Below are 13,707 nucleotides of genomic sequence, written 5' to 3'. Positions count from 1 at the left end.
GAAATCCCACAAGATCTTGACCATCTGATTTTCGGTGACTTTTTCAGGCTGATGTTCCCACCAGTTTGTTGCTGTTTTAATATTATAATTTTTGCACAAATTCCAATGGATCATTTGTGCTACTGAATTGTGCCACAATTTATAATCAGTCTGCGCGATTTTTTTACAGCAGCTGAGTATGTGATCAACAGTTTCATCAGCTTCTTTGCAAAGTCTGCATTTGGCATCATCAGAGGATTTTTCGATTTTGGCCTTAATGGCATTTTTGCGGATAGCTTGTTCTTGCGCAGCCAGGATTAGTGACTCTGTTTCTTTCTTTAATGTACCTGTTGTTAACCATAACCAAGTTTGTTCACTGTCCACTTTATCTTTTATTTTTTCCAGAAATTGGCCATGCAGTGCTTTGTTCTGCCAACTCTCCATTCTTGATTTTATCACATCTTTTCTGTATTCTTGTTTCGTCTGTTGGGCCTTCAGTAGATTTTTGTTCTTTACTTCGATTAATAGATGTTCTTGACTTTCTTTTAAATAATCAGCCAGTGCATGTTTTTCTTCTTCAACTGTTTGCTTCACTTGTAATAATCCTCTGCCACCTGATTTTCGGGGCAGGTACAGTCTATCAGTATCACCACGTGGATGTAAACTGTAGTGCATTGTCATTAGTTTCCTGGTTTTTCGGTCCAAAAGGTCCAAATCAGCTTGTGTCCAGTTAACTATACCAGCTGTGTATCTTATAACTGGTATTGCCCAGGTATTTATGGCCTTGATTGTATTTCCACCATTCAATTTAGATTTCAAAATTTTCCTAACTCTGTTGGTGTACTCTCGTCTGACAATAGTTTTTACTTCTCCATGCTTGATGTTATCCAACTGCAGAATGCCTAAGTATTTGTAGGCTTCATTTTCTTTGCATTTAATTAATTGGCCATTGGGCATTTCAATTCCCTCACATGCAGTGATTTTGCCCCTTTTTATGGATACAGTGGCGCATTTTTCCATGCCAAACTGCATTGAAATATCAGTGCTGAATACTCGGACTGTGTTTGTCAATGATTGGATTTCTATTTCTGACTTTCCATAGAGTTTCAAATCATCCATATATAGTAAATGTGAAATTTTTTCAGCTTCTTTGGCTGTTTGGTAGCCTAATTTCATTTTTTTTAAGATTACTGATAGTGGGATCATTGCGATGATGAAGAGAAGAGGTGAAAGTGAATCACCCTGGAAAATTCCTCGCTTGATATTAACTATTCCGTAGATCTCATTCCCTACTGCCAACTCAGTTCTCCATTGTTTCATCGCCTTTTCAGTAAAGGATGTAATATTTTTGCTAATGCCAGTTGTTTCTAAGCATTTTATGATCCAACTATGTGGCAGTGAGTCAAATGCCTTTTTGTAATCAATCCAGACCATATTCAAGTTCGTTTTTCTGTTCTTACAATTTTCTAATATCATTTTATCAATTAGAAGCTGATCTTTTGTGCCCCTGCTCCTTCTTTTGTTGCCTTTTTGCTCTACTGGCAAGATGTTGTTTGTTTCCAAATAATCCATCATGTTATCTGCAATAATGCCTGTGAGTAATTTGAAGGTTGTTGGCAAGCATGTTATTGGTCTGTAGTTTTCAGGTGTTGTTCCTTTAGTTGCATCTTTCTGAATCAAGTATGTTTTTCCAGTTGTCAACCATTCATCAATTTGGCCCTTTTGTAAAATTTCATTCAGTTGCCTGGCCAATATTGCATGTAAACTGGTCAGATATTTGAGCCAGAAACCATGTAATTGGTCCTTTCCAGGTGATGTCCAATTCTTTACCTTTTTAACTCGATTTTTGACCATCTCAGTTGTTATTTCTAATACTTGCATTTGCTTGTTGCCAATGCTTTTCTCAAAGTCATGTATCCACTTTGCTTCCTTGTTGTAGTCCTTTGCATTTTCCCACAATTCTTTCCAGAATTCAACTGTGGCCTGTTTTTCTGGTTTTTCACTTTTGGTGTCACCATTTACATTAAGACTTTGATAAAAACGCCGTTGGTCTGATCGAAATTGCTGATTTTGTTTATATTGGATGATTCGTGCCTCATATCTTTCAATTTTTCTAGCTGTTGCTGTTATCTGCTGTTTTACAATCTCTACAGCTTCATTGATGTTTCTTGTATCCAATCTGTATCGTCTGATTAGCCGATCTATGATTTTGTTGTTTTTAAGCCGTTGCTCATGCATGTTCTTTAAGTTACTAGCATCTGCCCTTAATTTTTTGATTTTTTGTTCTAAACGGATTTTCCACTTTGGCTTTGATGCTTTTTCTGTTGTGTGACTAGGTACTTTAATTTTAATGCCTAGTTCATTAGTGACTATTACAGCTGCGCTGTACATTAACTGGTTTGTTTCCAAGATGGATCCCGGTTCAATTGTTGAAAACACTGCATTAACCATTTTCATGATAGGGGCCAAAATTTTCTTAGGCACAGTTTTTAGTGATGGTAAACGTTGCCTTTCCTCATTAAGCAGAAAATGCTCCATGATCTTATCCTTCAATTCTTTTTGTTTTTGAGTTAGTTCATCAGTTGGTTCAGTGATAACTGGTTCTAGTGGTGGTGATGTTATTTCCTCCCCGAGAGCTTCTTCTGGGAGTTCTACTATAATGTCTTTAGTTGTGTCTTGAATATCAGTTATTTCCGCTTGTGATATTGTTTTTTGGGTTTTGCAATTTGCCTGAATTTCCTCATGTTCAACTTCACTAAACACTTTATTCCGTATAATAAATCGCCTTTGATCTGCTAGTCGTTGTTCACTAACATTTGAATCTGGATATTGTTGTTTCCATAATTCATACATTCGCTTTAAATAGCCTCTTTTTTCTGGCTCTGAGTTGTAGTAACAGGCCATTATGGCACGGTTTTCATCTGCACTATATTTTTGTCGTTTTGTTGGCTGGTCCACTTGTAGCCCACTTGTCGACGGATGTCCAGGGACCCCAACATCCGCCGCGGCCCTTGTTAACCCGCGCGACGACCGATGCGGTATGGAATTCTTCTTTGTTTTTTTCACCATATTGTATGGGTTGGCGAGGGGGGTTTTACGGGACCAGATGCCAACCTGACCCCAACCCTCCTCCTTTCTCATCCGGGCTTGGGACCGGCAACGGCGGAGTTGTTGTTGTTGTTGTTGTTGTTGTTGTTGTTGTTATTATTATTATTATTATACAATTGTATCACAGCGGCCAGTTGTTTCGCCGGATTTGGCATTGGTTACTAGTCGGGCCCCACCCAGGGGCCTAGGACGTCGTAACGTATTTTCGTAATATGCGTGCAGATCCAAGCAGTGCGGCTTTTTGCATTTGACTGATGGTGATTTTGTCAATTTTTAACTGTTTTAAATGTAATTCCAGTGCTTTTGGAATAGCACCCAGTGTGCCAATTACCACTGGAATTACCACTGCTGGTTTGTGCCATAGTCGTTGAATTTCGATTTTTAAGTCCTGGTATCTTGCGATTTTTTCAAGTTCCTTCTCGGCGACCCTGCTATCACCTGGTATTGCGATGTCTATGATTGTGACCTTATTTTTCTCAACCAGTGTGATGTCTGGTGTATTATGCGCCAGTATTTTGTCGGTTTGTATACGGAAATCCCACAAGATCTTGACCATCTGATTTTCGGTGACTTTTTCAGGCTGATGTTCCCACCAGTTTGTTGCTGTTTTAATATTATAATTTTTGCACAAATTCCAATGGATCATTTGTGCTACTGAATTGTGCCGCAATTTATAATCAGTCTGCGCAATTTTTTTACAGCAGCTGAGTATGTGATCAACAGTTTCATCAGCTTCTTTGCAAAGTCTGCATTTGGCATCATCAGAGGATTTTTCGATTTTGGCCTTAATGGCATTTGTGCGGATAGCTTGTTCTTGCGCAGCCAGGATTAGTGACTCTGTTTCTTTCTTTAATGTACCTGTTTTTAACCATAACCAAGTTTGTTCACTGTCCACTTTATCTTTTATTTTTTCCAGAAATTGACCATGCAGTGCTTTGTTCTGCCAACTCTCCATTCTTGATTTTATCACATCTTTTCTGTATTCTTGTTTTGTCTGTTGGGCCTTCAGTAGATTTTTGTTCTTTACTTCGATTAATAGATGTTCTTGACTTTCTTTTAAATAATCAGCCAGTGCATGTTTTTCCTCTTCAACTGTTTGCTTCACTTGTAATAATCCTCTGCCCCCTGATTTTCGGGGCAGATATAGTCTATCAGTATCACCACGTGGATGTAAACTGTAGTGCATTGTCATTAGTTTCCTGGTTTTTCGGTCCAAAAGGTCCAAATCAGCTTGTGTCCAGTTAACTATGCCAGCTGTGTATCTTATAACTGGTATTGCCCAGGTATTTATGGCCTTGATTGTATTTCCACCATTCAATTTAGATTTCAAAATTTTCCTAACTCTGTTGGTGTACTCTCGCCTGACAATAGTTTTTACTTCTCCATGCTTGATGTTATCCAACTGCAGAATGCCTAAGTATTTGTAGGCTTCATTTTCTTTGCATTTAATTAGTTGGCCATTGGGCATTTCAATTCCCTCAGATGCAGTGATTTTGCCCCTTTTTATGGATACAGTGGCGCATTTTTCCATGCCAAACTGCATTGAAATATCGGTGCTGAATACTCGGACTGTATTTGTCAATGATTGGATTTCTATTTCTGACTTTCCATAGAGTTTCAAATCATCCATATATAGTAAATGCGAAATTTTTTCAGCTTTTTTGGCTGTTTGGTAGCCTAATTTCATTTTTTTTAAGATTACTGATAGTGGGATCATTGCGATGATGAAGAGAAGAGGTGAAAGTGAATCACCCTGGAAAATTCCTCGCTTGATATTAACCATTCCGTAGCTCTCATTCCCTACTGCCAACTCAGTTCTCCATTGTTTCATTGCCTTTTCAGTAAAGGATGTAATATTTTTGCTAATGCCAGTTGTTTCTAAGCATTTTATGATCCAACTATGTGGCAGTGAGTCAAATGCCTTTTTGTAATCAATCCAGACCATATTCAAGTTCGTTTTTCTGTTCTTACAATTTTCTAATATCATTTTATCAATTAGAAGCTGATCTTTTGTGCCCCTGCTCCTTCTTTTGTTGCCTTTTTGCTCTACTGGCAAGATGTTGTTTGTTTCCAAATAATCCATCATGTTATCTGCAATAATGCCTGTGAGTAATTTGAAGGTTGTTGGTAAGCATGTTATTGGTCTATAGTTTTCAGGTGTTGTTCCTTTAGTTGGATCTTTCTGAATCAAGTATGTTTTTCCAGTTGTCAACCATTCATCAATTTGGCCCTTTTGTAAAATTTCATTCAGTTGCCTGGCCAATATTGCATGTAAACTGGTCAGATATTTGAGCCAGAAACCATGTAATTGGTCCTTTCCAGGTGATGTCCAATTCTTTACCTTTTTAACTCGATTTTTGATCATCTCAGTTGTTATTTCTAATACTTGCATTTGTTTGTTGCCAATGCTTTTCTCAAAGTCATGTATCCACTTTGCTTCCTTGTTGTAGTCCTTTGCATTTTCCCACAATTCTTTCCAGAATTCAACTGTGGCCTGCTTTTCTGGTTTTTCACTTTTGGTGTCACCATTCACATTAAGACTTTGATAAAAACGCCGTTGGTCTGATCGAAATTGCTGATTTTGTTTATATTGGATGATTCGTGCCTCATATCTTTCAATTTTTCTAGCTGTTGCTGTTATCTGCTGTTTTACAATCTCTACAGCTTCATTGATGTTTCTTGTATCCAATCTATATCTTCTGATTAGCCGATCTATGATTTTGTTGTTTTTAAGCCGTTGCTCATGCATGTTCTTTAAGTTACTAGCATCTGTCCTTAATTTTTTGATTTTTTGTTCTAGACGGATTTTCCACTTTGGCTTTGATGCTTTTTCTGTTGTGTGACTAGGTACTTTAATTTTAATGCCTAGTTCATTAGTGACTATTACAGCTGCGCTGTACATTAACTGGTTTGTTTCCAAGATGGATCCCGGTTCAATTGTTGAAAACACTGCATTAACCATTTTCATGATAGGGGCCAAAATTTTCTTAGGCACAGTTTTTAGTGATGGTAAACGTTGCCTTTCCTCATTAAGCAGAAAATGCTCCATGATCTTATCCTTCAATTCTTTTTGTTTTTGAGTTAGTTCATCAGTTGGTTCAGTGATAACTGGTTCTAGTGGTGGTGATGTTATTTCCTCCCCGAGAGCTTCTTCTGGGAGTTCTACTATAGTGTCTTTAGTTGTGTCTTGAATATCAGTTATTTCCGCTTGTGATATTGTTTTTTGGGTTTTGCAATTTGCCTGAATTTCCTCATGTTCAACTTCACTAAACACTTTATTCCGTATAATAAATCGCCTTTGATCTGCTAGTCGTTGTTCACTAACATTTGAATCTGGATATTGTTGTTTCCATAATTCATACATTCGCTTTAAATATCCTCTTTTTTCTGGCTCTGAGTTGTAGTAACAGGCCATTATGGCACGGTTTTCATCTGCACTATATTTTTGTCGTTTTGTTGGCTGGTCCACTTGTAGCCCACTTGTCGACGGATGTCCAGGGACCCCAACATCCGCCGCGGCCCTTGTTAACCCGCGCGACGACCGATGCGGTATGGAATTCTTATTCGTTTTTTTCACCATATTGTATGGGTTGGCGGGGTTTTTTTTTACGGGACCAGATGCCAACCTGATCCCAACCTTCCTCCTTTCTCATCCGGGCTTGGGACCGGCAACGGCGGAGTTTTATTATTATTATTATTATTATTATTATTATTGGTGGTGGTGGTTAATCTTTGGTGAGATTCACAGCCTTTGGGGCAAGTCCTGGTACTTTGTGATTTTTTCTTGCTGTTTATCTTCAATTCGTGCATCTCCAGGTATTGCATGTCAATGAACCATACTTTTTTCTTTTCAACTATTGTTATGTCAGGTGTGTTGTGGGACAAGTGCCTGTCAGTCTGAATTCTAAAGTCCCAAAAGATCTTGACTTTCTCATGCTCTAAAACCTTCTGAACCTGATGTTCCCAGTGCTTTTTGCTGTACTGAAATCCAAACCTTTGGCACAATTTCCAGTGAATGATCTTAGCAACACGGTCATGGTGTTTTAGGTAGTCAGTTTGTGAAATTTTGCTGCACCCACTGATCAAGTGGTCGACTGTCTCGTCTTTCTCATTACAGAGGTGACATTTGCTGTTGGTGGTAACGTTGAATTTTGCCTTCATGTAGTTTGCAGTCTTGAGCTGCCAAAATAAAGCCTTCTGTTTCTATCATCATCGTCGTCGTCATCATCATCATCATCCTGTTCTTTTGAGAACTGTGTTGGTTACCACTTGGTTTTTGAGTACAATTCAGGGTGCTAGCTTTTACTTAAACCTTTCTTGGTTCAACATCTGGATAGCTGTATACCAATTTTCCTACTAATTTTTCAGCTTGTGGGAAGTGGCCAATACTGGGCAAAAATCATTTAGTTCTAATCCTATTTATTTTACATACTTTTTACACATATTATATTTTGATGACCTATCTTATTTGCTCAGTGTTGAATATTATGTCTACAATTTGAAGGTGCTTCTGACAAGGACAAAGAAAGATCTTTCCATTTGATAAAATGGCGTAGGATAGTCTCTTTGTATCCTATCACTTGGCATTACCATTTGCAGGAGTTGCCCCTCTCCTCTGAACAAATACACATCTAGCAGTGTTTTGTGTTGCTTTTTCCACTGTGTTGAAGAGGATAATCTTCTATATTATTTTTTTGCTGCTCAGACCTTAAAAATATAATAATTCCTATTCTCGGATAGTATTTTGTTGTCTTTAACATCATTCTGCTACATTGTATTTTTATTTGTTGAATTGTAAGAATCTAATTTTGCTCTGTTTTTTCAGGACTTATAATTTCTCTTCAAATTGTCCGTGGAGAAATGGAACAAATTCGAAGAGAATATCCTATTATCTTTAACAGAGGGGTGTCTATTACAAGAAAAATAGGATTCCCAGATGTGATCGTGCCTGGTAAGTGAATGAAAGTTTCATTTATAGTACTTACTGAATGCTCGTCTTTATCATTGTAAATAGTACTATAAAATAAATATTAAATAAAAGATATAGCTGAGTGATTTAATTGTAAATAATAATATTCTACTAAAAATAACTGGACACAATTAAAGATTATACAAGAATGTCCTTTTTAGTTTTTTTCCCCATGAAACCCCTCCTTATAATGTGCATAGAGTTATAAGTCCAATTATAATTTGATAATGGTTGCTATTCTGCTTAGGTTTTAAGTCTGGGGATGAATTTTTATAGATGGTTTTAATGCAGCACTTTTTTTCTTTCTAAATGTTACTTTAGATGATATCAGCATGTTTTAGAAATCAATCTTAAATTAGAAATGAATGCATATATACAATGTATGGGTCTTCTAACTAGTTCTCCACATGCCTGTCTTGGTTTTAAGCCACAGTTATGCATTAGTGTAAGAAACATTGTATTAGTAAGGATTATGTTACTCATGAAATCCCTTTTGTGGGCCCTAAATAATATCAACATTGAAGTAGCAGTTTTTAATGCTGTATGGGATACTGCTTTCAGAATGAAAATGGTTTTAAAAGCACTTTGATCATGTATCAGCTTTCAGCAAACAAACATTTCCATTGTTTTGATTCTTCCTATTGAAACATTTGACTTTCATCTTCTTTTAGTACTTCAAGAAATCAATTACAGTATCAAAAAATATTACAATTATAATTATAAGAGGTTAAAAAAGGTACTTGTACTTCCAAGAGCTTTTTTAGTTCTCTGTCACTATTGAATTTTAGTACAAGGAGTATTTTTAATTAATACAAAAGGCAGTTACAGATAAACTTGAAATGAATTTGTTTATATTTAGTATTTTATTTTTTGGTGTTTTGTACCACAATAATTTTATATTAAAGAACAATATAAAACTGCTGATTTCAGTATCAAGCAATATTTTGCACTTTTGTGTTCTGAGATTGGTACATTTACAAAATACAGGAGATGACCCATTCAGTTTTTGAAAAACAGAATGGGCCATTTTCTGCTTTAATAGAATACTTTATGAAATTTTACACCCATTATTTCAAAATGAATCATTTTCCAATTTTTAGAACAGTAAACAATAATACAACTGATGGTAATTATGTGTGTTTGATACACTATGACAGCAATGGCGAACCTTTTTTGGCTCGTGTGCCATAAGTGGGGGGAGTGCAGGGGGGGTAGTGTGCAGGCGTGCCGCACCCATAATGCAATGCAGGATTCCCCTCAGTGTGCATGCACGCACTACAGGCGCTCTCCCCCCATTTTTGCATGCTTTTTTTGCCCTCCCCAGGCTCCAGAGGCTTTATAGGAGCCGGGGGAGGACGAAAACAGCCTCCCCCGCCACCCTCGGAAGCCCTCCGGAGGCTTCAGGGACTCCAGAGCAGCCAAAATGACCCTCAGAGCAAACCGGAAGTCATTTCCTGTTTGCTTGGAACATTGTTTTAAGCGCTCCAAAGGCTTCAGGGACCTTCAGAAGGCTTCCCTGAAGCCTTCGGAGCAGTCAAAACGATCCTCCGAGCAAACTGGAAGTTACCGAACTTCCGGTTTGCCCATAGGGCCGTTTTTTTGCGCTCCGGAGGCTTCAGGGAAGCTCATGAAGCCTCCGGAAGGCCTCCAGGGAGGGCAGGGGAGGCTCTTTTCTCCCTTCCCAGGCTCCTATAAAGCCTTTGGAGCCTGGGGAGAGCGAAAAATTGCGTGACCCGTCAAAAGCGCGGAGGACAAAATTGCGCTCGACGAAAGCGCGCATGTGACGTCATCACAGCGCGATGAAAAAAATTAAAAATTGAAATAAAATTAAAATTAAAGCAAGCCGATTCACATAAAGGTAAGGGTTAGGTTAAGGGTTAGGGTTAGGGTTAGGGTTAGGTTAAGGGTTAGGGTCAGGTTTAGAGCGTTAGCGTTAGGTTTAGCGTTAGGTTAAGGGTTAGCGTTAGGTTTTTCGTTACGTTAACGGTTAGGTTTAGGGTTAGATTTAGGGTTAGGTTAAGGGTTAGGGTTAGGTTTAGGGTTAGGTTTGGGGGGGTTAGGGGAAGGTTTTAGCTTTATTTTTACATTTTTCGATCACAGCACGATGTTTTCGTCGCGCTGTGATGACGTCAAATGCGCGCTTTTGTCGAGCGCGATTTTGTCCTCCGCGATTTTGTGGTGGAACCGAAAAATTGCTTTAAAAAAGGGTGAACTAAGTTGGCCAGTTAATACACTGATATTAAATGTTCATTTTTATTAACTATTCATTTTACAATTGGAATGAGTTGATATCTCATCAGAATAGTGAACAAAATATCATTGGTTTGTCCAAAAGAATAATTTATTATGTGCTCTTTTCTAAAAACATTTTCTCTCCTTGTATATAGGTGATATACGAAACGATTTGTACCTGACTTTAGAGAAAGGAGACTTTGAGAGAGGTGGAAAAAGTGTTCAAAAGAACATAGAAGTAACTATGTACGTTCTCTATGCAGATGGAGAAATTTTAAAAGTAAATATTTACATACTTTATTCAATGTATTTCTATCATGGTTGAGTTTAAATTCTTTAAAATTCAAAATCTTTTATATATGGAAGGGTTGAAATTCTTAATCAAATATTCACTTTAAATTATTGAGGAATTAAAGCAAAAAATAGAAACATTTATTTTTCAGCTAGAAAAAATGCTTATTGTACTGGTGTTATTCAATATTATTTCACATGATTTAATCTTCTCTATCCAATAATATCTAGCACCAACTGCGTTTTTTAGATGGACCATTTAATTTATTATTATATCACTTTTTCATCTTTTCACCAAAATGTGCATGGAAACGTAACATGATTTTTCTCTATTTTACACTGTGGTCAGATTTCAATGAGGATTTCAACTATTAAACAACTATTTGCATGTTGAACTCGAATTTACTCTCCCAAGAGAATCCACACATTGCAAATGGTATTGCATTACATAGCATATTATAAAAATTGTATCTTCTCTTTTCTTATATCCGAAAGCCGCAATCACTGAAATATTGTAATAATAATTATAAGACCTCACTCTACCGACATTACAGTATAATGTAATGTACATAATTAATTGTCAGTTCCTTTTAAGAAAATTAATCTTGTCTTCACTTTAATGGCCTTCTATCTAGTTCAGTCTTCTATTTTTAAATCTATTTTAAATCTTTATTTAAATCTATTTTAAATCTTCTATTTAGCTGAGTGGCTAAGACATATTGGCTCCTATTATCCCCAAGACACCTCATTCAGTATGTTCTATTCTTCCTGCCATAACATTGAAATTAATACCCTTTTGTGTTAATTAAACAAAGCTAAAAAAACATCTGGACAAGTTTACTTTTATTACTTGTTTAGATAATGTTAAATTCAGGAAATGATTACCAAATTTAATACCACAATTTTGGCTATTTATTTATTTAATTCGTCACCCATCTTGTATCAAAATGACCTTGAATGGCATTAAAACCCTAATTGATAAATATTTCTACAACAATAAATTGGAAATCACAATCAAAAGAATATTATGATTAAAGGACAGGGAATGGAACAGGATGTGTGTGGGGGGGTATATGGAATTACTTCTTAATTCATCAACCACCATCCAATGTGATGCACCCCAATTGGGACCGCAAACCATTTGATACTGTCAGGTCTTCAGGGTCTTGCAGAAGGTCAAAGGGGATCTCACCTCAGAGGATAAGATGTGCCAAACGGTAGGAGCCATGGCAGAGAAGGTTCTCCTGGACTAGTCAGCTGGAATTCCTTGATTGACAGGACCCACAGCATTCCCTCTCTGCCAGCCAAGTTAAGCATCTAATATAAGGAAGAGAAAAATGGGAAAAAACTGGAAAGTGGGAAATAGGATAGGAAGGGAAAACCTTTTCAGTTCTTCCTGGTGTATTCTGTCTGTAAACTGAAGTTCTTACCATCTATTCTTTATTAATAAATTATTTTAAAATTATTTTCAATCAGCTAGGATAATTCTGAATAATTTATAATGATTATTAAGTAGTGATGCTGTTTTATAATTTTTTGTCAAAGTCCTTCAATAATGCTATATTTGTATATTTCCAAATCTCAGGTATATCTTTCTTCCCTGTAAAATAAAATTCATTATATTTTGCAAAGATTGTAAACGTGCATCCTCAGAACATTTATGATAAGAACCTTATGGTAATCCATCTGGTCCTGGCATTTTTCTTGGTTTAATCTTTTTTTATAGCTTCACTAATCATTTTTCCCTATTTCTTTTACTGTTAATATTGACAACTGTTTCTATACAAAATTAATTTGATGAGAGATAGTTATCTTCCTTTGAGATTTCTTTAATTTTTCTTTACTTTTTATTTCATCTGAAATACACTAAATTTTCTCTTGGCTCTTTTGTAAAAGTTGAGTATTAGATTATATTATATATCCTCTTTAATCAAATAGGCTTTACTTCCATCTCAAACTATACTTTTGTCAGTGTCTGCATTTAGACTATTTTCAAAAAATTCTGCTAATTTCTTTTTACAAAGTCTACTCATCAGCTCTGTATTTCACCACAATCGTCGACACACTTTTAACGGAGCCCTCTTCAGTTTGCTATTTCTTCTCTAGAAGTCCTTACCATACCCACTCTTGAATTTTTTGTTTTTGTAGAAAAAGGTATACTCATCAAGCCGGTGTTCTACTGTTAAGATTCATCCCACCATATTTCTGTAACTCATATTACACCATACTTCATTCTTTATTATATCAATCTCACATTGCTAGTTTTCCATACCTTGTCCAATAGTATAAAGCATTTAGGGTAATGGGTTAGAATCACTTTTGGTTTCCTTTTATGTCTTTCCTTTTATGTCTGTATTTTTTTGCTTCTTTTTTAAGCTCTTAATATCACTACGCTAGGATTTTTCTGTGGTATATAATACATTGTTAGCCGATCTGCTACTCACTTATTCCTATCCCTTTGCATTCTAGTTTAAAACCTTCCTGACTAGTTTAACTAGTCATCATCGAAATAAAACTTTCCTCATCCAAAGATGTACTTAGATGTAGATAACTATACTTAATGTCACACAGAAAACAAATCAATCATAACACAATATTCTTAGCTGAGCAGTTTAGTTATGTCTGCATAAATTCATAACTTCCTATAGTGTAGGACAGTGATGGCGAACCTTTTTCGCCTCAGGTGCCAAAAGCACGCATGCAAGCATATCATGCACGCATACATGCCCACATCCATGGGCACACGACCCCCTCCCCCACTGCCCTGTGTGTACAGGTTTTTTTGAGCCTGGGAAGGGTGAAAACGGTCTCCCTGCCCCCTGGAGGCGCTCTGGAGGCCGGAAACTGCACGTTTCCCGACTTCTGGTGAGCCCAGTTTTCGCTCTCTCCAGGCTCTCAAAGCTTTTCTGGAGCCTGGGGAGGGTGAAAACAGTCTCCCCCACCTCCCGGAGGCCAGAAATGACCCATTTCCCGACTTCCAATAGGCCCAGTAGTGAATTGACAGTCCGACATAGGGGTTACATGCACAACACAGACTAGTTGAAATCTACAGAATCCTTGTATTGTTAAATGAGGTTGTTAGTGTCTTGTATCATGTTTAGTGTAATATTTTAGTATTCTTACTTTGT

At 36.9% G+C, this 13,707-nt stretch overlaps 1 protein-coding gene across 8 annotated transcripts in view; it reads left to right on the top strand.

The window, feature by feature from the left end:
* Positions 1–13,707, top strand: part of DOCK3 (dedicator of cytokinesis 3) — a 201,292-nt gene that overhangs the window by 74,652 nt on the left and 112,933 nt on the right. For all 8 annotated transcript variants that reach the window (XM_087709232.1, XM_087709235.1, XM_087709231.1 and 5 more), the window contains exons 14-15: positions 7,913–8,038; positions 10,444–10,568. In XM_087709232.1, coding sequence (XP_087565358.1) covers positions 7,913–8,038; positions 10,444–10,568 — 251 coding nt within the window. The remainder of the gene's footprint in view (positions 1–7,912; positions 8,039–10,443; positions 10,569–13,707) is intronic.

This window comes from Thamnophis sirtalis, unplaced genomic scaffold (genome assembly GCF_051295495.1).
Source record: "Thamnophis sirtalis isolate CommonGarterSnake01/CBP01778 unplaced genomic scaffold, rThaSir2_p1.2 scaffold_3, whole genome shotgun sequence".
In the NCBI taxonomy this organism is placed as follows: domain Eukaryota; kingdom Metazoa; phylum Chordata; class Lepidosauria; order Squamata; family Natricidae; genus Thamnophis; species Thamnophis sirtalis.
The sequence above is the reverse complement of the archived record's forward strand: the minus strand, read 5'-3'. Positions and strand labels throughout refer to the sequence as shown.